Here is a 25,345-nt window from a genome sequence, read left to right as displayed (position 1 = left end):
GCCCAACATTTAGGATAAAAAGTAATTTCATTTAAAACCAAATAAACTACAGTGCAAACAATATATCCATCTATTAGTAATTGATTCTTCTACTGAGGCTAATTATTGGCACCAGTCTCAGTGCTGGTTCCTGCAATATAGGCTAGTTACCTATAAGCAAAAGTTTACTTTATAGGCACTGGGCAGTTTTTAATTGAAAACAAACAAACAAAAATATCTACAGGTCTGTAGCACTGTAGTAGTTATTCTCATTCCTTTTTTGAAGCATAGCACAGTGATTACACGTACCAGATGGTAACATTTTATGCACATTGATCCAGACTACCTCTGAAATAGCAACTGAATGTTAATGAGTGGTAGCTGAATTGCTGAACTGCTTCTCTCTATGTCCCTATGTTTTAAACATGGTTTCTTATTTTGTAACTGATGGTCTTGCTAGGAGGACCGGGATATCACAGGGTGTGCATTTCTGCATTTAGATAATATGAACTGAATTTCACCGATAGGGGAAATCAGATCTGTATCAGACAACTGTGGCTAAGAATGAGATTAATCTACAACTCTCCTCAACTTCCAGTGATTAGATTTTTATCTTTTCAGCTTACTCATCCAGTTTCAGCAGCTACAAAGAAATATACACGGTCCATGGAAAATACAACTAAGTACTATCAGACATACTTGCAGTGTATTTTCTTTAGGAACCAAAAAAATCATTTTTTCAGTTTATTGCACCTTGCATAGCAAATAGTAACTATGACTGGACCTGTCTTAGTGAACACAGGTCTGAATATGAACTTAAGTCTACTGCAAAGATGGATACAGAACCCATAAATCCAAGCCTCAGTGTTTTTCTACTAGAGTTAATGTGAACATACCTAAGAGAGGAAGGACTCTGCACATACGCAAGACACATACATGCACATATTTCTGAAAAGAATGGAGATGAGGGAAAAAAACTGCAACTAAGCATGTATGCTGCAAATATGATCTACAGAATATTGGAAACAACTGTCCTGTGGCAAATACAAGAAAATAATCTTTTTTTTTTTTTTTTGTACACTGAAATGCTTAGAAAAGAAAGATTTGAAGTCGTGACAAATTAGTGACTGGATTTCTCCTCTCTGTGCAACCCTTCCCCAATACACATATATATAAATATTTTTTTTTTTCCTTAGAGCTTTTCATGCCAATAACTTTAAAGAAGTCAGGTTTCTAGAAAATAAATTTTGCAATAGCTGGCAATAGATGCCCAATTATCTAAAACAAGGTAGTAGTTCCACGCATTCTATTGATTCTCTTTTCTAGTTTTGCGCTAGACCTCGCTACACTCTTTCCTGGAGGACTGTGCACTTCAGTTTGGGAGAAACTGAATCCTTCTTAGCTCCATTATCACCTCAGCTCACCTTCAGGTGTCTGCTAGTCTCTCCAAAGATGAATGCATTCATCTTTCTTCCTTATTCGCTTGTCTACCACCTCTTTTCCATTAAAAACTAATGAACTAAGTACTTTCATCTTCTTTAGTCTCATTGGTTCTTATTCTCTTTTCCCTTTCTTAGAAGAACAAAATCTCTTTTGTGTGTTTTTTTTTTTTTTATGGAAGTCATAAATGAAAAAATACTCTGTGCTCTTAAATTTTGAAAAATTTCCACAGATGAAGGCCCAACAAATGCCTCTGTAAAGGTTAAGCAATCTCCAATCAGATACTGAATGACAGATGAAGCACAGAACGAGATAAGAGTGCTTTATAAGACATCTCATCTGGTCACTTGTACTGGAGTGTTAGAGGCAGATTAGATTGCATAGGATACCATATGATGCCTCTGCTGGTCATTTTTTTTTCAAAAGGTAAAGAAAGCCAAATTACATGTGACAGTATACACAGTCTGAGTCAATGATGTAGCATTTAATTTAACTAAATCATGCTGGGAAATGCATGTGTGTTGATGCTTAATTCCATGCAGGTTTTGGTGCACTAGTTATTCACTTTTGTGTGCATTACCAACAAAAGGACTGTAACAGTAGAATAAAAGCGTTTCAATGCCTAATTTCACTTTACAAAGAACTAACTTCTGTTGAAATCAATTAAGGCTGGATCAGACCACAGTGCAAATGCACTGTAGGAAAACTTGCTACAACAAATACTCCCACTTCAGCAAGACAATCAATTATTCTTGTCTTAATATATTTAATCTATGTTAAGAACTAGTACTCTATGTGAATCTGAAAGACAAATATTTCACATACATACTTACATAGATATATATCTACAGATACATCAAAAAGGATATGAATAACTCCTTCATCAACTCTGCAGACTGAAGTTTGCAGTTGATCTTCCAGATGCACCAATTTCTCACTTATTGCTTCACATTCTTCATCCAACTCTGCGGAAAATATGAAGAACTCCTAAAGGAAGTTGAAAAAGAAAATAAAGAATGTTTGCTGATGATTATACATTTCTACATGACATTTCCATCAAATTAAGGGCAAAATAAAATATTAGTGAGGGGATATGATGTTTTACAGTGCTAAGATATTGCCTGAAACCAAATTCCAGTTAAAGAGATAAAAAGTTGTTACTATATAATAATTTGGTGATTTATATAGAATGGAATGTGCTTGTGGTCGCAGTCTGTTTCCCAGCAGAAAAAAAGTCATGATCTCACTTTCAGTAGAGGATTAAAGGGGTGTGAAGACTGAACTGCTCTCCCTCTTCCCTGTTGTCTCACCACAGCAGGGGAGGGAAAATTCACGCTGACTACGCCATTTAGGTTCCTAAATTTCAAGTTGTTTTTGTAAATATGATTTACACATTTAGGCCATTTCAACAAGCATCATTTTTGGCACCTCACATAAATACAAAAATGTACTTGCCTTTTGAAGAACAATCTGGCTAGAATACTCAGGGACTTTGTTCAACTGATCAGAGAAAACACATCGAAGTCTTACAGAATACAACATGAAACTACACTTTGTTACTATGTTATGGTGAAATAAGTATAAATTTTCAAAAATAATGGTTGTCTACCTAGACCTTTATATAGGCCAAGGCTTTATCTATTTTAAATCGAGTATTCTAAATCCATTACAAAGGCCGCTCCTATAGATTTGTTTGCTTTCAGATATACTGCAGGAGGATAATTTGTATCTTTTATATTTTGTATTGACTTCCTCTTTGAGAAATGACTCAAATAAGCAGCATTACTGAGTGGGGAAAAAATCAACCAATTTGTGCAGCACTGAGATTAGCCTTTCGCCCTCCAAGGCATCATAGTGCTGTCTACAGTGAAAGACGGGACACCTGTAAAGAAAAGATGATGGTGTGAAGATGAAGTTTGGCTGGAGCTACATTGAAAAAAAACAGATCATTCATCAGCTGGAATACAGACAACTGTATTTTCTCTAGACCTCGAGTATGTATTCATCTATAGCCAGCTACGTATGTGTCCATATACAAATATCAGAAAATTTTTGCTCCTTTGAAAAAGTATTGGAGTCCTTTACAATGACCCGTGATATCATGCATCAGTGGTTGTTTGAGAGAAATCAAGTCTTCAGTCAACGAAATTGTGCCAAAAATTGTTGGAATGCTGCCCATTGGGAAAAATCTGATTTTTGGTAAACATATTTACCAGACCTCAGTTTTGTGCTACCCTTACTGTTTGCGTCACACAGTACGTACGCAGAGTCAAATGTCAGAAGAGGTCTGCTTGCTGGTACATCCTCTGTTACAGCACAGAGCTTCGACCTTTTGCCTTCCTATGTCTTCTGCCAGACACAGCTATTCAGCAGATTGCATGGGTATGCAATGAGCTGCAGCTCAAAGCCTGGACAAGCAAAAGGGAGACTGGTTATGTTGCGAATGCCCACAGCTTAGAGGCAGAGAAGTACAACATGAGAAGCAGCCAGCTGAGTCCCTGGCTCTGTACATGAGACCTGAACAGCCAAATTCAGAGTTGTTATCAAGTATCAGAATCTACAACAGAATTCAACAGAGTAAACAGATGTAAAATTGACCCATTGTTTTTAAAATAAGAACAAGGTAGGAGAACATACACATTCTCCCTGCATCAACTAGGAATGTCCTTGTCTCTAGACTGAGGACAGAAGACGAGGAACAAGTCTTCCATCCAGCTGTTAAATCATTATTCAATAAAACAGCAGGACTCCATATGCTTTTAGGGAGTGGGATAACCCAGGCAGTTTATATCAACAAAAAGCTTTTCGGGAATCACTCTATGACACACATGCAAGAACAGATGACAGTTGTCTAAAAGAACTTAGGTCTCATGCTGGGAAGGAGAGAGTCAGTAAATTGTAAGTAAAACTTGCCTACTCTGAAAGAACATCTAAAGTGATGGCCATTCTGGAGAAAGCTCAACTTCTGAACATTTTTCTATAGCAGCTCGTTACCCGTGGAAAATCAGATCTTCACATAATCATCATCTCAAATGCAAGAAAAACAAGACAAAAAGCATGCAGTGCCATACCATCATCGAACAGTTAATTTACGAAGAACAGCTTTTATTAACACACAAGCTCTTCAGGACTGTTCTGACAGACAAAAGCCATAAACAAAGTTTTCAAATCAGACTCTTTCTACAGATTGTGTACTTAGGCAAAATGAGTTAGTCCTGTACAGATCCTGAAGAAATGATATCTTATAGAAACACATAAAAAGCAGGCTCTAGCTCTTGTAACATCAATATATTGCATACTTTTGTCTGATCCACTTACTGCTTTTATCAAGGGGATACTGTTGACAGTAGGACAGTGTATCCAGAGAATTGGTCAACAAATTAGCAGTGCCACCAGTGGCTGTAAAAGATCTATTTCTTCCACTTTAAAATGGCCCTGTTTCCTGTCTAGTAGATGCAAACACAGGGAGTTCAATGAGCAGCTAATCCAAATGATAAGTGTACTGTCTGCATTTGTTTAGACCTGCTGTGAACATCCATAGTGGAAATTATTTCCCTAATCACTGCCAGTGAGCATACAGGGCAAATCCTAAGGCAAATTCCCACAGGGCCTCCTAGACGTCCTCCCTTCTCTGCACTTCAGATGGGATAAGAGATGCTGGCAAGAAGAGCCAGTACTTAGAGACATGGTTGGCAAAAAAGGCTCCAAGTTGCAAGTATGGCCTAGTTCTAAGGTGGTCAGGTCCTGAAAACTCGAGATAAAATATAATTACGGCCTGAAATTCACATTGGCAATGCAGCTGGATGACTATACTTACCAGTGTGCAGCTAACTAATTCAATCTCATATTGGACATTTTCTTTTCCTTTTAAAATAAAACCTTACAGTCAAGTAAACAAAGGTCCCAGGAATGACAAAAGGGAAGAGGGAACCCATGAGCCAGCCCTCAAGCCCCTAGGGTGAACCTTCAGGTGAACTCTCATTCTGTAGCGAGCACAGTGCTTTGCATCAGTACTCGCCCGTATTTTGGGTTTCTAAGCTTTGGCTAGTAGCTTCCATCCTGCTGCAGTTTCTGACAAGGAGTTTATTGGTGAGCTAAACATGCTCAGAAATAAGATTCTGTAATTCTCACAGCCATTCACATTAATTCCCCTGTCAACTGAATACTTAGATTCTCACTTGAAGTAAAATATCCGTTCTAGTTCGCATGTAACAAATACAGTAAATCTTCCTGATTTATTGCATTTTGAATACACAACAAATTACCTAAAATGTAACAGAAATCATGTTTACTTTGGAAACTAAGATAAATGAAAAGTGAGTACTAGGAAAAATTGTGTGCTCAACGAAGAACTGTTCCAACAATATGGAGAAGCAGGGAAATATAAATAAGTAAAAATCCAATCAAACTTATTTAGGTCTTTGAACACTTGTACCCATTTAATCATAACTGCATGGTTATAGCTGCTCTGTGGTGTAACTAAAATATCTCCATAAGATAGTTGTTACCTTTTGTTAACCTTAAAAACTTAATGTGCATTCTGCAGCTTTAATCTAGCAATAATAGTGTATGGATAAACTATTTTCGCATCTGTATGACACAGAACTGCCTTTTCAGCTGAAATGAGAAGCTCCTCCGTAGTTTAGACAAACATTGTCTCTCAAGGATGTACTCACAAACATCACGGGAAAAATGCAGGAGAGTCATCACGTATATAGTATATAATAATATATGGATTATATACAGAACATGTATGTAATGGCCATCCTTATTTTGGATTGGAAGAATCTGGTGGTGCAGACATTTATAACTTCGGTTTAGGTATCCTAGTTTAATATCAAGAGCTATACATAAGATGGTAAAAACATATACTGCTCTCAAAAACATACAAGAAGAATTCTAAATATTCAATCAATTCCACAGCTCCTGCCCCTAGACCCTCGTATGAAAAAAGTATGATAACCCAGAGAACTAGATAGGAAAGGTCCCTCTTAGAGCCTTCCATGCCTGCTAATGTCACTGGTAACATTTTTATTTGACATTTGTCTACGTAGGCAGGAAACCACTGTCAGTGACACACAAACTATTCAGAACAGCTCCCGGTTGGAAAGTGGCACTTTACAGTGATCAACACCTCTGAAAGGAAAGTGGACTCTGCCTCCAGCTCAGTGTACTAATAAAATACACCTCATCCAAGCTTGTAGGTTATGTCAATGCTACAAGCTGTGCGAAGTCTTAAGACTTCTTTGTTTATTTCTGCACTAACAGCACTTTTAGGAGAGACTGAAGCAGTCAGGAAAGAGCTGAGATGCAATTTTGCTCTATGGATTTTTCTGTGAATGGGGATATAGCTAGTTGGGATTATTTTTTTTTTTTCTAAATCCTTAAACAGGTTAAAATGGTACAAATGTGGGTCTGACTTGTTATTTGTTATGGTGGTAACTGAAGAAATTCTTCTACCTTCTCATGCAAAGTATAAATTCTTATTCTGTCCCAGATGCTGCACAGCATCAGTGCACCAAATTAAGAGCAGAGGAAATGGCTTCCACTTTAGTCTTCTGCATTTCATTTTACCCTTTTACAAGCCATTTTAGTCACCTATGAGCAACAGCTCCTCGACAGCATTACTCGAGCAAAACGTTTGGTCAGCTTTTCCAGTGCAAACTCCTTCTGTGCTCTCTTGGATCCAATTCAGCAATTTTATACGGAAGAATCAGTATTCTAGAAGCTAGATTGATCTAACTCTATTAGGGATTAGAGCCTCTATTAGTCTGGTTGTTGTGCTGAGAAGCAGGATTCCCAGATAAATCCTTAAAATTTGTTCTTAATGCACAGAAACTTTGTAGGAGTTAGTTGCCTTGCTTCAAACTAGCAGTATCATAACCCTAATGAAATAGGGCAAACAGAAGCCTTAAAAGACCTCATGCAAAACATCACAGCCAGATTTTTTTTCACCTCTACTAAATCCTCTCTCTAAGAGTTAAAATCATTCAAAGCAATATAAATAACAACTACAAAAAGCTGCCCTTGCAGACAGATACTTTTTGTTACGGCACAAGGCTTAGAACAGTGACTTATTGTTTGCAGAAGTGCTGCATGCTTGCCCTCACCCCTAGCAGAAGTTAATGGAAATTGTGACCACTTGAAACTCCAAAAAGTCAGGCTAGGGCATCTCTTAAATCATTTCTAGAAACAAAATGGAAATGTCCATATGCTTGTCCTGCTTGAGCAGATGCTTCAATCGCATGCCGGCTACATGCACATGCCCTCAGTTAGTGAGCTGCATAGCCACAAAGTGTCTGAAGTGAAGGAAGCCTTTGCCTCTGCCCTGCATCCCAGCACTGCTGTCCTGTGTGCACTGTCCTGGGAAGGTGCCGTAGGTGAGAAGGGCAAAGCAGTCACTGACAGCAGGCCTAATCTTGTATTCTGATAATAATGCTTCTTACTCCTGACCACCACCATCCTAGAATCATGGCAAGAGCAATCAGGAAGCAACAAAGGGCCACAAAAGCCCCCTCCGTGGTTTGTAGTGAGATCAAGCACACTGTTACTGCCCTCAACCGATGCCTGTCTACACAGCTCTTAGCAGCTGATAGGGATTTTGTGGTTCCAGCTGTCAGGACAGAGCCTGCTCCAGGGCTCAACCATCCTTACAGTGAGCAGGTTTTCCTAATCCAAACTTCCCTTGCTACAAACTAAGATGTTTTCATTTCATTTTACCCTTACGCAGCACACAATAACTGATCATTATTCCTCTTTACTGCTATTTTTTCTGTGATGGAAGATTTTGACTTTCAACCAGACCAAGATTTCTAAACATTTTATTTGTATTCCTTTCTTTCTTTTCTTCAGCATGTCCCTATCATCCACACAGAGAGATACCCAGACCAGTGCCATATTCCCGTGGAGGCTTTGACATTCTCGGCTAAGCACAATAATTATTTCTTACAACTGACATTCCCATTAATGAAGATGCAAATGACTTTTGCCCTTCTTTGCAACAGGATCAAGGTAATGAATCCCACTCTGTTTGCAGTCCACTATAACCCGAGATTCTTACTCCAATTGTCATCTTAGCTGCTATTTACCATCTGTATACATAAACACGACTTTTTTTCTGCCCCAAGTGCAATTTGCACCTGTCTTTTAACATATCACATCTTATTGATTTCAGGCTAGTCTTTCAATCTATCAAGAACATTTGGAATTCTAATCCTAATTGAAATTATGTTGGCTGGCACATAGACTCCTGGCCTATCTCCTTTTTAAAGGCAAATACCAACTCTGCCTTTTACTGATCTCTTGGGACTTCAACCTTCCTTTAGGAGTTCTCATAGGAGCTTGTTAATGGTTTGGAGATTGTTTTACTTGGCTCCTATGTGCTTTAGAAGGAATTTCATCAGTCTAGCCTGACTTCAGTGCATCTCACATACCTTCAGACCCTTCACCATTTTCTTCTCTTGCTACCTTGTGGTGAATACTAACGGCATTACATATATGGGCACAGTTTATTATTTTTAGAAAGACCTCAAGCTAAGAAAATAAAGAAAAGAAAAAGTTCTGCACTCTGCCCTCATTTTATCTTCTCATTTACCTTTCTTATTAGAAGACATATTGATGCTTTCTTTCAGCTATGCCTTACAGACAGCTTACCACTGAAGCCTCCGGACAGTATGCATCTTTTGCTTACCAAAACTTAGTGTGTACTGTGGTTTTCCTGGTTCACTCTTACAGTGTGCACTGCTCTTTCACAGGCTCATCGTTAGCATATTTTTTAGTTTTCCTTTCAAAAGTCTTATGGGCCACTGAAGGGTCTCTGACATGGATGGATACACAGTCTGTAACTGTTTGCTCTTTTCCACACCAAAAGAACATGATGCTTTATTAACAATATGATGTCTTCTGGAGGGTACCAAAGATCATCTGCTGCTTCCTCCTACCTGTTGTTTCCCTGCTTTTCTTTCATGGAGGTGGCTCTCCGACTTTCCACAGAACTAGGATCAAGGATGTTTCCCAGTTACTTCTGCTCTTATCACCTTCCACTTATAGACTGCTAGCTTGTTCCATCAGCCTGTTTATGCACATTTAGGAGACTTCAGCACTACAACATGCTCCTGTTTCTCATATGCAACAACTCAGGCATGAAACTTTCCAGACAGCTGTTTTGCAACTGTGAGCTACCTCCCCCACCATAACACGCTTTTCCCACATTCCCTTTGCTTGCACCAATCCTTTTCCCTCCTCTGCAGGGATACAACAACACATGGGAGTGTTAGATGACTCATCAAAATTACAGCCTGATGTTGGCAATCCTTCCCCTCATGTATCTTCCATTACAGCTATGGAGGAGCGTCCTTGGAAAATCATCTCTGCAGGAATAGAGCTCTCCATTGCCTTCCAGCACCCTGCTGCAGTCTGTGTGACAGCAGTCTTCCCATTCTCATCCCTAGTAGATTCAAGATCTTCCCTGAGTGCAGGCTTCCTAAAATCAGTACAGACTACTGCATTGACTCATTTAATTAAACTGGGACAATTCCAGTTCCTGCTGTGGGACGATAAGGCTATTTACTGACTTACAAATAAAAATTCACAGTGGGCCAGGAGCTGGAAGAGAAACAAAAGCACCATATTGTTTTCTAGTGTCCACATCCCGCTGTGCTAGGAGTCAGCATAGCTGGGTATCATTTATAGGTGGTTCGTAGTATTGTTCGCTCCCATCTCTGCTCCTGAGTCACTAAGATGCAACAATGTGGAACGACTAACAGGGAGCTCTCCTGCAGGCAACGGGGAGACTGACAAGGATTAAGGGACCAGAGTGTTAAAGGAACATTTAGGCAAAGCTTTGACAGGGCAGAGGGTGCTGACAGTTTCATAGATGCTTTATAAAGCTGTCTGCAAGTCTACCTCAATCCAGCTGTGGCAGCCTGGTAGAGCCTGGCTTTCTAACTCATTTCAATTTCTGTTATTTATATCATTGCTCTTGATTCTCTTTATGCATTTTTCCCCTCAAAACTTCAAAAGGGTAAAGTTCCTCTGCCTGCGAGGGCTCTAAGATATTAAGCTCTTGCTGAAGACTTCCCTAGCAGTACCCCTGTATGCCTGGCTGCTCTGCACATACATAAGCCCAGCATGCACGACACTCTCATGTCCTGGGCACATCTCCTGCTAAGCAAAGGACAACTTCTTTACTGAGGGTCTGGGTGTTCAGTGCAGGTCACTGCTGCACACAAGCACACAGTAGAGCTTTCATCTGCTTTGGTCCAGACCATATGCAATTTTTAGTCTCAAGCAAATATTTTACCACCTTGGCATCTATCACTACCAACATTCCTTTATGCTGCCTTTTTGGCAGTAGAGCTTTTTGGTACCTTTATCCTGTGGGACTACCCACTCCTACTTCACGTCATCCATGGACGTAAGCACCTGCAGCTTTGCTTTAATTCAAAGCAAAATTCACAGTTGAGAGAGGTTTTTTGCATTTTGTGGTGACTGTTTTTTGCACAGCTCACATCAACTCTCAAGGGTTCCCATTTTCATTTATGCTGAATTCACACAAAGAAAAGCAGTCCATCCTAGGCATGTTCTCATGTCAGTCTCCTTGTATACAAGGTCAACAATCTGAGCTTGGTCTTGCAATAGATTATCTTTCCTGGAGCGTTCCAGCTGCTCCACAGCCTTTGGATTCATTGGTGGGGATCCAAAGAAATATCTCATATGAATAGTTATCCCAAATTGCAACTTTCTTCTGGTTTTGTGTGTGTGTTGTTTTGTTTTTTTTTCATTTGCTTGGCTAACTGCTTGTCCCTTGTACTCGTCAGGTGGCATGTATACTAATATGGGAGGTCGACTGGGGGTTACTTACCCATGTAATTAATTTGCTGGCTGGACAAAATGCATGGATACTAAATTTCCTTAATATGTAGGGTGCAACCCAAGGCATACTGATCACACTGAATCCGTACAGCTCCTTTAACCACTATCAATCTCCTTACACATATATTACCTAAACTTTTAGTTTATACGTAGACAGTAACAAGCAGATTTTTCTCATCACTTTCACAGGGCATCTTACGTTACTCAATTATCCTGGACTTTGCTCAAATATATAGACTAGGATCTGACATCTTTTTATTTATGAAAATAGAGTAAAATGACAAACATCCGTTATTTTTATTCAGACAAAAATCCTATTGACATGTGTTCTGCTCTATGCTACTATACTTGTCAAATAAATTCAAGAGGATTTATAAAGGCATTTTTTAGTGGTACATGAGGAGTCATGTAAAACATCATGATTTTGTTCCATTCTTAAGCATTATTATGGTGCTACAGTGGGGTTGGCTAACTATAATTGGTTCTACATTTCCCCAACATATCTTTTCTGTTGTTCATTTGAATTAAAAGCACTGGCAAAGTGAAATTTAACTATAAACTCTCTGAAATATGCAGCAATTTTGCCATTATCTTCAATGGAAAAAAAGAATGGGCCAACTCTGATGGTGCCTCTGTTGTTTTTCTAAATGCTTGCATACTACATAGCGATTTTGCTCTCAAATTTTTACCAAAAGGTAACACTATAAGAACAGGTATCATTAATTCTAATTCAACCCCAGAAAGGTCTGTACAATGTCACCACTTTATACTGCCTAGAAAACACTTACCTCAGATAAATGACCCTCTGCTCCAAATGAAATGTCTTCCACAACCTGTTACAGATAAGTTATTAAGTATATGGTACATACATGTATAAACATTAAGATTTCAATGGAACTTACAAAAACAGTATAGCACATAAAAAGTTATATAAGCTGAACAATTACATCATTTTACTACAGATATATGAAACATTTCAATTCCTTTTCTAATGGGGCCGTGGCAGCCACCCAATATTTAAAGCTAAATTTGAATACATTTTATTAAAGCCTGACTCTTGGCTTCCCTGTTAAAACCCACAAGGAACACTGCCTCTAAAACTGAATGACTAAATATAGATTGAGACAAACTTCTCTACCAAGCTCTTACTGATCTAAACACCATTCAAAAGTCTACAGAAATTTTCTGGCACAAACCCTGTAAATGATTTTGGGCAGGAGGTTCTGCCCCCACTGATGGTTTTTATTAGTAACATGTGGTAACTATAGTTCCTCTTTCAAAACTTACTTTGTCTGTAAAGGCTGTAAGAACTTTGGCAATTTTTCACTGATTGAGGAGCAGTCAAAAAATTTCATGTTAACGTTCCTGGAAAATCATTAATACTTATCTCAAACAACAATATTGATAATATCTAAATAAACAGAGATAGGGATAGTACTTTGATAGGGCAATACTTAGTATCACAGGTATGTATACATATGTATAATAAAGTATAAAATCATTACTCTTCCATAAGACCATTATGATTTCTGGATATTTCAGTAGTCTATATGAAGAGAGGTTGTTTAGATTTATTTTACCTACCATACTCATTTTCTCTTATTATATTTTCACTGCAACATACTTGTAAACATTAAGCTTACTGAGATACTATTATCTCTATCTAAAGAGGTAGCATGTTTACCAATAGATATGACAGTATCACTTGCAGCTAAGGGGCATCTTACTGCACAACCACGTGTGTGACTGTACAACAACGATCTGATCATTGTATACAAGCCAGCTTCCTGTTTTTACAGCAACCCTTCCCAGCTTGGATTAATATGGAAAACGTTCAAACACTGACTTCCACTGATGCTTAATGCTGACATTCAAAAAGACGATTAAATTTTAAGTTTCCAAATTACATTTGAAGCTCTACAAATACAATATTTAATTAAAACTCAAATGAAAGCACAGTTTATTTAGCTTTCTAAAGGCTTTGTCCTTTACGCATTGCACATTTGCCTCCAGTATCACAGGCTATCTCAATGCACGGTAATGAGTTGCAGCCTGCTAACCGAGGCTTTCTTGTTCCTTGCTATTGCTAAATTCTAAAAAATGTTGTGTCATATGCTGTGATGACTTCTTTTTAATGACAGACAGCACACTGAATATTACTTTTTTTCATAGCTGCTCACTTAATATCACTTAAAACATTTATTACCTTGAAAACAGTGAATCAAATGAATGCTTTGCTATGACAGAACCTTCCCAACACTAATGCTTTCAAAAAGACTTCTAAACATCTTCCCAGATGGCAAAACTGAAGTATGCAGAAGTGAGGAAAGGAAACCAACCTTAACTCTTACCTCTTTTCTTGCTTCAGTAACAGTGAAAAAATGAGAAATGACCTACAAAGAATTCTGATGGGATAACTACCAAAAACGCTGACTTACAAGAAAGGTAACACTACTGAATTTTGGTTTTTACCTTGTAACTTTAATCACCTCAATTTTCTTGAAATCTAGTAGGTGTTTCTTTCCTTCATAGTGATTAAGAGGGAACACTGCACAGCATGCCAGATAGCAGAAGAAGAAAAAAGGATAGGTCAGGAACTCAAGCCTGCAGGTACACACATACTCATGTTCATCAAGATACTTGGTGTTAGGGAGGTCCCAGCACACACACGTCTCTATGTTTATTAGTTATCGTTGATGCTGCTAGCATTATTAAAAGGCATAGCTTACACGTACATTATCGACAAACAAAAAATAAAGCAAGATTTCATAAGTAGTGGAATAAGCAGGCATTAATGTCTGAAGAGAAATGAAACGCTACTGCATATTTTAGAAATCACTCATATATTCATATATACGCATCTAACTACATATTAATGACCACAGCAACTTTCATCTCACTCACATGCAGCCCTGGCAATATAATTTGCAGTTTAAAAGTATGGATCATTTCCGGGATGAAAACTAGAACCCATCTTGAATTCCTCAGAGACTTGGGAGAAAAATCAATCTCAGTTAGTTAGCGAAAGACAAACTAGAACTGCACTGGCAGGGCACCTCATTTTCGGCAGAACAGCTACTATGGAGAATACATGCTTACGTGAAAAATCAAGAATCTATTTTAACTTCATTAGAAAACAACTGACTTTGACAAGATTGAGACTAGAAGTACTGTCTACAACTTTGCTTCAGCACTTCTTAAAATACTATATTCTAATAAATTATCTGTAGTTGAGAAGGGTGCACCTTAATTTTAAGTAACTCAAGATTGTTTTGGTATTAATTTTATTGGCCTCACTTTATTTAACTTTGACCAAAAAATTAGTAATGATGTTTCAGTAAGCTGAGCTGCCAAAACATGTGATTGTTTTCCCTGGTTAACAGTCAGTTTTATAAAGGAAGTCTGACTTACAGGATTATTTGGGGTATGCCATAGTCTACTGCATAAACAAACTGAGAAAAATTTCTCTACTGTCTTAGAAAACAGTTATGAAGACTATAAAGTAACTGTTGACAGTTAATAAACCTGTACTCACACGTGACAGTAAAATATCTGAACTTTCAAAGAATTTATACCTTGCATATTTTATATCAGAACATTCATATCTTGTGATCTAGTGAGAATATTTAATTAAAAATGAAAAATGTCCCTTCTGCAAAGCAGTATCTGAGGATCTAAGTGAGGGGTTATTTCTATTCTTCTGTTCTTTTTTTTTTTTTAATTCTTGTGTTTATTTGTTTCTTTGTTTTCTAATGAAACCTACACAGAAGGATAATTATATCCAAGAAAACTGCATTTATAATATACATCAATAAAAACAAATCCACTGCTCAGTAATATTTAGCCAGATAGAACATGGTAAATAATTGGGGCACTTTATTTATAGCATTCCACCATCAGGAGAATTAATTACCTGGAAGGCAACGCACCTTCAAAGGCATATATACACATACGCTAAGATTACCCCTTGCAGTACTGTTTTGAACCTAGCAATTCAGTAATCTCTCAATACAAAGAATGCCACTCTTTTCTTGCTTCAGTGACCAACAGCTGTCTCTTTAGAAATTCCCTAATGGAGAGCAGAGGTGACACAGCTGAAGAGAAGGGTCGTTCTAGAAACGTTACAAGGACATCAAACTACTCCTCTCACAGAGAGGGCACAAACTTGTTAAATAATATCTAGCCAAGTATATTTGACAAATACATGTTTTTCCATTAGGTACCTCCACTAATATATGGTATCTCCTGAAAAACAGTTATAAAAACCACTAATGGACAACAGTAAGGCTTTCTTTATTAAAGTGACAGACATGGCCAAGGTAGACATTAAAATCCACATCACTACAATTTTTTTGTTTTGCTGCTGCACCGGGTCTGGCTGGGATGGAGTTAACTTTCCCTGCAGCAGCCCGTACGGTGCTGTGCTCTGCACGTGTAGCTAGAACAGCCCTGGTATCACACCAGTGTTATCTCTCTTGCTGAGCAGTGCTGGCACAGCAGCAGGACTCTCCAAACCATCCCAAAGCCAGCGGGCTGGCAGTGGGCAAGAGGTGGGGAGGGGACATCACCAGGGCAACTGACCCAAACTGACCAAAGGGATAATCCATACCGTACGGTGTCACACTCAGCAATAAAAACTGGGAAAGGGAATGGAGAGGCAGGGCTCTCATTATGAAGACGTCTGTCCTCCCAAACAACTGCTACATGTATTGAGGCCCTGCTTCCCGGGACATGGCTGAACACAGCTCATTGATGGGAAGTAGAGAATTTTATTTTTTCTCTCCCTGTGTTTCTGTGTGGCCTTTGCTTGTTTTTTTCCCTCTTCCTTTTCCCTTTAATTAAATTACCCTTATCTCAACCCATGAGCCTTTTTTTTTTTTTTTCCAGCATACTTTCTTCTCCCCCTCTTCTGAGGAGTGGGAGTGAGAGAGTGGTTGTGGTGAAGTTCAGCTGCCCAGCAAGGTAAAACCACCACAGCCACGAATATAAAACATTTTTAAAATGAAAACATTACAATACCATATAACAGAGCATTTAAATGCTGCAAAAGTGGATTGCCTTTCATAGAGCCACAGAATCATAGAATATCCCTAGCTGGAAGGGACCCACAAGGATCACCTAGTCCAAATCCTGGCCTCACACAGGACCATCCAAAAATCAGACCATGTGCCTGGGAGCGTTGTCCAGACACTTCTTAAACTCCAGCAGGCTCGGTGCTGTGACCACTGCCCTGGGGAGCCTGTCCCAGTGCCCGACCACCCTTTCAGTGAAGAACCTTTTCCTAACATCCGATCTGAAAACATAACTTTCAGCTAAGTCCATTTACAAATCAAGACATTTTCTCCCTTGTAATATCTTCTCCACTTCAAAGCATTAAAAAGGAGGTTAGCACGATTTTTAAAAAATGTGTCAGGTTCATTTGTTTGCTTTTATATTCTGCTTTGTTATGAACTGCTGGGAGATGGCAGGGAACAGTATGCTACAGCTAGCTCTTCTCTAAAAGGTTAGATACTGCCTGTCACTCCTACTGAGATCCTACCAGCTTTACTACCTAAACTATAAGATGCACTTGATTGTGTAAACTTCTATATCCCATAAGGAAAAAAATCTCTGATCCTTAAAATATAAAAACTATTGACCAGCCCAAATTCCAGAACCAGAAAAAAGTCTATGGGTTTTGTTTGTTTTTTATGGTTGTAATGGGCTGCAGTTGTCACTGGTGCGTAACCTATACTCAATGGTCTTAATTATAGGTAGCCCTGAAGCAGAGGAAGGCTAGTCAAGTAAGCTGTGATAAAACACTGCTGTGTTGCTCAATCCCTTCTAAAAGCTGGAAAATGAATGAATGTTCTTATGATAACATAACTGCTGCTTTTTTTCCCTTCAAGTTTCCCAGTCCTAAGAGCACTGCGAGAACAGGTGTGAGAATACCTCCATAGGTCCTTCACTGACAGGTACTTTCTTGTTTGTATTTACACATCAGCTTCTATATAAATTATGGCACATTCTCAAAATAGTGTTTAATCAGGATGGCTGGACAGGCCAGATTGTAAGCAAAGGCATTTATCCTACAAAGTTTAAGCAGCTAGATGAAGAGCTGAAGTTAGGTGGATAGTGTCCCTAAGTTCCCTCTGTAGGTGATAAGAGACAGAGAAGAAATTATCAAAAAATGGTGTAAATATACTTTCACCTTCCACTAAACATATGGGGAAACTGGCTTTCTGATTCCTGCAACTCTATCCAGAACCCAAAGTCACCTCACTTCAGTTGCCTATATGTCATTCTAGGGGATAACAATGCCACTTTCCAGGGAAATGATACAGACTTGCAGAGAAGAAATGGCCGATATCTACCGCACGAATTTCAAGAGTGCTACAGAAACAGTCACAAAGCCCCAAACCTTCCAGAGCTTCCCAGCTGCTCTTTTAAAAGGGAATCATGGCTTTCCATGACCAACAGAATGGCTCATATTACTTCAACCAACTCATCAGGGATATGATGAGAGAAAAAAAAAATCACAGAGGAAAAAAATAAATCAAATCCACAGTTGACCATTTACAGCAAAAACCCTCTCTATGTGCATTCAGTCTGTAAAGTGTCTTTCCTAGGCTGCAAGTACTGTTGAAGCCCAATCTAAAAACAGAATTTTACTAACAAGAAGAGATTTTACAGTAAGGTAATACCCGACTTTCTGCTAAGTCTCAGCCAGTATAAATGCAAAATATGGTATCAGCTTTCAATGTAATGCACAGTTCAATGACTCCTAGCACCACGTGGGATTAAGCACACTTTTAATTTTTGTCGATCAACTGAAAAAACAACTCCTGTTGGAGGGTCTTTTTGTCACAGTCCAGCTATTGGGTCACAAAGCTTTTCAATTGCATTTTTTTTTTTTTTGCCTTGACAGTGCAGTTAAATGATTTTTAGGTAGTCGTAAATATTTAAGCACGGATGGCATTCCGGAGCAGAACACAAAAACTTAAAAGAAATTTCTCAGACCCTTCAAATCTCATGATTTTTTCCTTCTTTTAATATTTGCTATATGCTGGAAGCCTACCTGCATCTGAGCTAGGAAGCCTTTGACCTTTTCACTAGGGGAGGAAAAATTACCCCCTCCCCACTACAGCTAACACAGATCCAAGGCTAACTAGTCAGTAGACCTAACTCAGAGTGAAACTCCTCAGTGAGATGAGGAATAGTTGGTAATCTGTGTTAAATACTTAAAGAATCTTAAGAGAACTGTTTTTCCTTTAAATCCAGATGTACAGTCTGTATTCACTGCCTCATTAATTTCTAAATTTTAAGAAGACTGATGGTTAAAGGAAAAAGGGTCGAAGGGTTTCTGAGAAGCTAATAAGCTATTTTATTCATGTCCCGTATTGGAGGCCAGATGTTAAGTTCATTCTTAACCTGCCCTGCTGACCCATCACCCAGATTTAACTCTTCCTCTCAACATAAAAACCAGCAGTATCACTTCAAATCCAGCTGTAGAGTATTTCAGATACCTGTTTCAGCTCACTGTGCTTGGGGTACGGAACACTGCCCCACTCTGTGCCCTTCACAAATTGACCTTCTTTTCTTTTCTCAGAATCAGAAGGGCCATCAGCAGCCATCTCCAGCGCATCCATTTGGTTGTCCTCTTCCTCAAAACCACAGCAACTGGTTTCTTTCAGTTGAAAGCCTCGGATCAACAGCTGACAGGCCTCCAAGTCAGCTTCCCACACTCTTTGGAGCAGCTGGCTCCTGCAGCTGAAATAAAAGCCAAAAGAAAATAATGCAGTTCAGGGAGAATAGTTGCTATTTCAAGTGGGGTGACTACTTGCGATCAGATAGAAAAATAAAAACAATGGAAAAACAACAGCAACTCAAATACTTCCACAGAGATAACACAAGCTATTTCAAACTGAAAAGCAGCAATATGATGGCCTGATGCAGAAGTCACTTTAAAAAACTCTGTGTTAAGATGTTGTTTCCAACAGTGTGGCATACACTGGCTACATGTGACTTTCTCCTGATCGGATACAAGTCCAGGAATCTTGTGATCAGAACCAGCACTTTCTTTGTTCTGTCAGGTATATAGAGCTGTCAGCCTGACAGCAGTCATGGGGCTTTCCTGAATTTCTTATAGAACATCATGTATTAGCAATCACACTATTTACTGCATTAAATCAGCTCTAGTTTTTGGAAAATAGATACAATGACTGTTCATTTTCTTGTTACGCTGAAGTGTGCATGCTTTGACTGTGGTGAATCAAATTAGATTAAGCTGGTAATACTCTCCTGTCCTTCAGTCTTCTACCTTTGAATGTTGTCCTTATCTCTCCCTAAAATGTTTTTATTTTATTTATTTATAATTTTGTTACCCCACTAAAGAAAAACAATTTATTAGGCATTTCAAAATACCAAACTTCTTCATACTTTCAATCTATTGATCATCTCTGTGAGATGTCCACGTACGTTATAAATACAAGTCCTGAGATATGTCCAAGTAGATATTTTCATCTGAAGTAAAAGGCAATTTTATGTATACCCAGTTTTTCAGAACAAGACACTGAATACTAACATCACACTGCTCTTAAGAGATGTGGTCACATCTCCATTTAATACATCTCGTCTCCAAGGAACCAAAGGATTAGGTTGCCTGCTAAAATATAGCTGATCGTTGGCAGAGCCTGGAATAGGACTCAGAAGTGCTAATTCCCATGGCAATACACACTTCTAGACAGATTTGAATACTATTATCTAATAACCACAATACTTCTTCTCAGTGCTTTTCAAATCATATCACTTGCTATATAATACTAGGCAATTATAAGTGATTAAAATAAGGAAAATAATTATCTGATTTTAACTTTTCTGACCAAGTTAAATGCTAGCTTATCTTTCATTCTGAATAAAGGATAAAGGAGATGCACTGCTCACAATGAATTCATTAATCCAACAAAGGTATATTTTTAAACTCTACAAACACAAGACACCAAGATGTAAAATTCACAAAGTGGTATTTTGAAACTGAGAGCAAAACCAGGCTCCAGAAGCTGTGGTACTTGAGCTGAGCTTAGCGTCAGCATCAGTGGTTACTGAGGGTAGGATGCAGCATGAAGTCCTTAAATCAGTCCCCAACAAGGAGTTCAGAGTGTCACTAATTAGAAAGGGGAAAAAACCTTCACTGAATTACAACTCTATGCTCCATCGAGGTAGCATTTTACTTACCAATCCAGAAACATAAAATAACCCCCACTGTTTCTGTATTTGTCAGTCACACCATCATGGTTACACAGTCAAAACATCTCCCTGCAGATATACATATGCCCATTTGCTTGCTTTTTGCAAAAGTTTGCATGCAGCTATATATGACATATTATAAAAGACTCAAAACACACTTGAGACCTGAGTGATAATTTCCAGTGGATAGCTTGTTTTGGCTATTCATTTTAATGAAGAGCTCTATTGACAAAACTGGGACAGAGGTAGTGATATATGTAGTATTCACAGTGGAGAAGATGAACAGCATATATAAAAGCAGAGGGTAATAGTGCCTGGGCTGCAATTATTCATCCATGACTCAGCAATTTGGTCAACATGCTTTTGATTATGTCTTACTCCCACTTTACTAATCAGCAATTACTGAATGTACCTCTAATAGCTTGCTCTTATTTTAAAGACATCTTTGTTTTATCATTGTATCAATAAAACTCTGATATATCTTGACCTAAGGTACCAAGTAAGCATGTTAAATGATGTTACACTGAACTTTTCAACTGCAACCAGTAAATGCAAATATACTGGGATAATCTAGGCCTACTTAAGTCCAAGGACTCTGAATCTTTTAGTCTATATTTTGAAATTCAGCGTTTAGAAGCATTTTTCAAACACGCTTTTAAAGTGAAAATTATTTGAAGGCTGCAAATAGCTGACAGAGAAGCACGGACAAAATAAGCATTAAAAATTATGTTGTGCCCAACATGCAAAATCTTTACATGTTATGACAGGTATAAAAGTAAGTTCAAGTGAATTTCAGAGTTTGGTTTGTGTTTAATACACTGTAAAAGTGCATTTGCAGTCTCTATGAAGTGAAAAGTATGTGGGTGCCTATATTGAACACAGTGGGTTTATCAGGTACACAACTTTTCAAAATGATGCAACAAGATTGGGTGAGATTTTATATTATTCCTGTATTTATAAATCCTTTACGATGTATTAATCTCTAGATGTTATATGCCTGTTCGTACAATACCAAGAAAGTATCGCGTGGGAAGTTCAACAGAGGTGGGAGGAACAATTTGCTGGAATCCGCAACACATCACTATCCATCATCCATTTATATAGACCCAGCAACAACAAAGCATACCTTTATCACCCAATGATTCTGACCTTCCAAGTGCCAGAGGGCTCACAAGTCCCAGGTGTTAGCTTTTGTACAAATACCAGCAAGATTGCAAAGAGCTAGATACAGACAGGGATGTTCAAAGAAACGTTGAGAGAACAGTGGACTGAACACAGCAAATTAGTTACAGTACAACAGTTTAATTAGATACATCAGCAAGTAATTAGTCTAATCACCATCAAGCACACCGAGATATCATCGTGAATGAGAATTCTAAGGATTTGCAGGAGGCCAATGAAACAGGTCTATGGTTATCTAAGATCTCCATCCCTCCATACAGGAATCACACAGGAAAGACAAAAGATGTTGCTGTAAAAACATAATGGGATACCACACTGGGATTCTAGTGTATTTTAACATCTTTAGATGGAAGTCAGTCTTTTGATACAAAAAACAAAACAAAACAAAACACGACTGAATAGGTGGGAAAAGATTGTGAACAGCCTTGACATTGAAGACTAGCAGTTATGTTTAATGTAACAGAACAGAGGGAACCAATGGAGAAAACCAAACAAAGTGAAACGATCAGAAAGACAGAATTTAAAAAGAGGAGGGAGGGAGGGACAGAGAGCAGTCATTGCAGTAGCAACAGCATTTGGACTGGTTGAGGGTAGGGCAAGACTGCTTTTATCAAGTAGATGCCAGAGAAACAAGTGTTGGAATAACTGAGATGCAAGACTCAGTACAAGTAATTTTTTAGCTGGATGGATAGCTTGGACAGGTCTTATCTCCAGGATACCATGCAAAATGAATCCAAATGAGCAGACCTACGTTGACTTGAAGAATGGCTGAGACATCCACAGGAACACAAATGGAAGAATCAGGACACAGAATTCTGGATTAGGTCAAGTTGATGATGATAAAAGAGCTGTCAGAGAAACAGAGCTGTTTATAGACAGGAGGAAATGAATGTGGAACAGAGAGGCTTATCTGCAAGTTCTCTTCATAACGTGGCAGTTGAAATTATAGTTACAGATGCCTTTACAAAGTCTTACGTAAGAAGTGGCAGCCACAAGGAGTTTTCTAGGGAATGACACCACAGACAAGGGGGTGCAGGAATATAGAGGGCATCTTCAATCTACATGTAACGCTGGGTGAAAATCAAGTTGAGAGTCATATCAAACAAGGACCCTCTCTTTCCTCCTTCGAGTCCAAAGAACATTGCTCCTCACTCTTCGCACAAGATTCCCAGAGACACCAGTGGGGGCTCTTTATGTGGCTCTCAGCACAACATTATTCTAAAACTATTTATAGTGCTAACTGGAACACTGAGAACACGACTTTTCTATTGAAGGCTCTGCAGACATACAAAAGGCACATACAGTTCCGGAACATTATAGCCTAAATGAAAACATGCCCATGTAAAAATAGCCAAAAGACTTTATATTAAATATGATAATAAATAAATAATAATTAAAAAACCCCAACGCAATGATAAATGTCCCCCAAAACCTCCTGGAAAGCAAATTGGAATCAACACTTGGGAGATGTCACTACTTGTAAATCTCACCATCTCTTGCTTTTAGGAATGCCCCTTGGTGAGCGAATTGTTAAAAGTGGTTTGTAACACCCCAAAGTCAACACTGTGTGTTGATACAATATATTGCTTATTTTAAGGACAGCAAAGGGAAATCCCTCTAAGAAGCCACTGAGAGTGAGACTGAAGCTAAAAGGCTGCATAGTGAGACATCTATTTGGAAACTGCATAAACAAAAGCTAATTTACCAGGGGAGATTAACTAAGAAGAAACACTCCAGACAACTTCCTTCTAACAGGCAAGCCACGCTAAGGTACGGATTCAGGAACACATGTACCTTTTTCTAGTACTGGGCACATTTGGTCACACACTGCATTCACTGACACTAAAGGTTGCTTTCTCTGACAAGACAGCAAATGAAGTGCAACAAAAATACTCTGGCAGAAACGAAAGGGATTTTCACTAGGACAGTTAAAATGACTGGAAAGTTGTGAGGCTTACAGAAAATGGCAATGTGAATCAGAAGACTTTTCTCTATATCCCCCTCCTTTGTTGATCTAGGGAAAGTTGCTCTGTATTTTGGTCACTCAATTCTATTTATATTTTGCACCACAGGGAAAGAACTAGCTCTTGTTACTCTCCATTTAGTTATGTCTTTGCTGCTTTTTCTTAAGGCAACAGCCATGCAATGAACAAAGGAGGCAAGCGAAGGAAAGAAAGTATGGAGCAATAATATTTAATTGACGGGGGACTAGAGGAAGAAAGCTGTAGTGCTTTACTCTTTGCAGAAACCCAACCCTCTGACTTGGTTTATCGTATTAATTCAGTCATGCATGAATAGCTCAACTTACATTTGACAAATATTTACAACTTCAGGAATATATTTTGCTTTTCTCTTTATAAAACAAGCTTAGCAGCCTGATCTTTTCTTCATCTTCCATGTTAGCTCTTGTATTTTAAGATGCCTACAACCAATCTGTTGAACAAATCAAGAACTGCAATGTTCTTATCAGTGGGTCATGTGAGGCTCTAGGGAAAGGGAGACACATAACCCTGTTTTCCCTGTCTGGCTGGTGTTCAACAGCAGTCTGATAAGGGAGAAGGTACAGCTAGGGCTCATCAGATCACAACTTGCAGCTGGCAAACATAAAAGTGAGAAGAGAAAAGGGTCAGGAAAAGACAGGAAGAAAACCTGGACTCTCATCTGAACAGAAAAACTTTATTTCCCCTTGCCTGCACACTAGAAAGTCACCTTTTATAAACATCTGAAATCAAAAAACTTCTGTTTTTTTCTTCCTGCAACTTTCTCTAATCCTATAAAACTCCTCTATACACACCAGTTATAGAATCTCAATTTCACAATTCAATTCCTTGCATTATGTCTCTTCTCTGCAATCTCCTCAGGAGCTGAAAATCTCATGAATTCACTTTGTATTGTTTTGATCATGTGTTTCTCCCCCAGTGCGCAAGACATTTTTCCTACTCCCTTATTTCAAAGCTCAGTGACAACATTTATTTGCTGTTCAGCGTTATTATTGCACTTCTCTGTGTAAAAACAAGACTCACTCCCAAGAGGTTAGGGGTCTCCATTCTCCCTTGTCAGATAATAACCTTCTTTAACTCCTACCTTAGAGACTAACTAGAGCTCCTTGGCAAAGTCAGAAGCTTGCAGTATGTTTCTCTGGCATAAGTGATTTGCTTCTTTAACCTTGCCTTCTCTCTTATAAAACATACAATAGTATCTAGCAGAGTATCCAACGTAGTATTTCACTGAAAGTAGTTTGAAGAAAATAACAAGTAGGTGCCCTGCTGTAGATACATGGCGTAATGACCTACTGGAGCATGCTCTGAACCAGAACCACATAGCTCAAGAAATCAGTCCTCAGAATCCCAATCTAACTTCTAGATTCTTACATTTCCAACACTCAAAAAATATGTTCTGGGCTGACTTTTCTAACATCTAAACCTTATGAGCCACAGACACGTTCTCTGCACAACAGTCCTATCCAGAAGACATCCAGCCCACCCAGACAGGACGTCATGGCACAGCACAGAGACATGGACGCTGCTTTCCTGCAGCTTGAAGAATGGATGACAGCGGTGGTTCTGCTTTCCACAGGATGCCAGAAATGTGCACAGGAACAGATCTGAAGAAAGAGGTGAGTAGAGCCCCCAGCCCAGCCCTCATC

At 38.7% G+C, this 25,345-nt stretch overlaps 1 protein-coding gene across 6 annotated transcripts in view; it reads right to left on the bottom strand.

The window, feature by feature from the left end:
• Positions 1-25,345, bottom strand: part of DISC1 (DISC1 scaffold protein) — a 202,486-nt gene that overhangs the window by 7,250 nt on the left and 169,891 nt on the right. For 5 of the 6 annotated variants that reach the window (XM_040551461.1, XM_040551465.1, XM_040551462.1 and 2 more), the window contains 3 exons: positions 18,798-19,041; positions 12,081-12,125; positions 2,289-2,406 (listed from right to left, as the gene is read on the bottom strand). In XM_040551461.1, coding sequence (XP_040407395.1) covers positions 2,289-2,406; positions 12,081-12,125; positions 18,798-19,041 — 407 coding nt within the window. The remainder of the gene's footprint in view (positions 1-2,288; positions 2,407-12,080; positions 12,126-18,797; positions 19,042-25,345) is intronic. The other variant, XM_040551460.1, reaches the window with a different exon arrangement.

Source organism: Cygnus olor, chromosome 3 (assembly GCF_009769625.2).
Source record: "Cygnus olor isolate bCygOlo1 chromosome 3, bCygOlo1.pri.v2, whole genome shotgun sequence".
NCBI classification, from domain to species: domain Eukaryota; kingdom Metazoa; phylum Chordata; class Aves; order Anseriformes; family Anatidae; genus Cygnus; species Cygnus olor.
The sequence above is the reverse complement of the archived record's forward strand: the minus strand, read 5'-3'. Positions and strand labels throughout refer to the sequence as shown.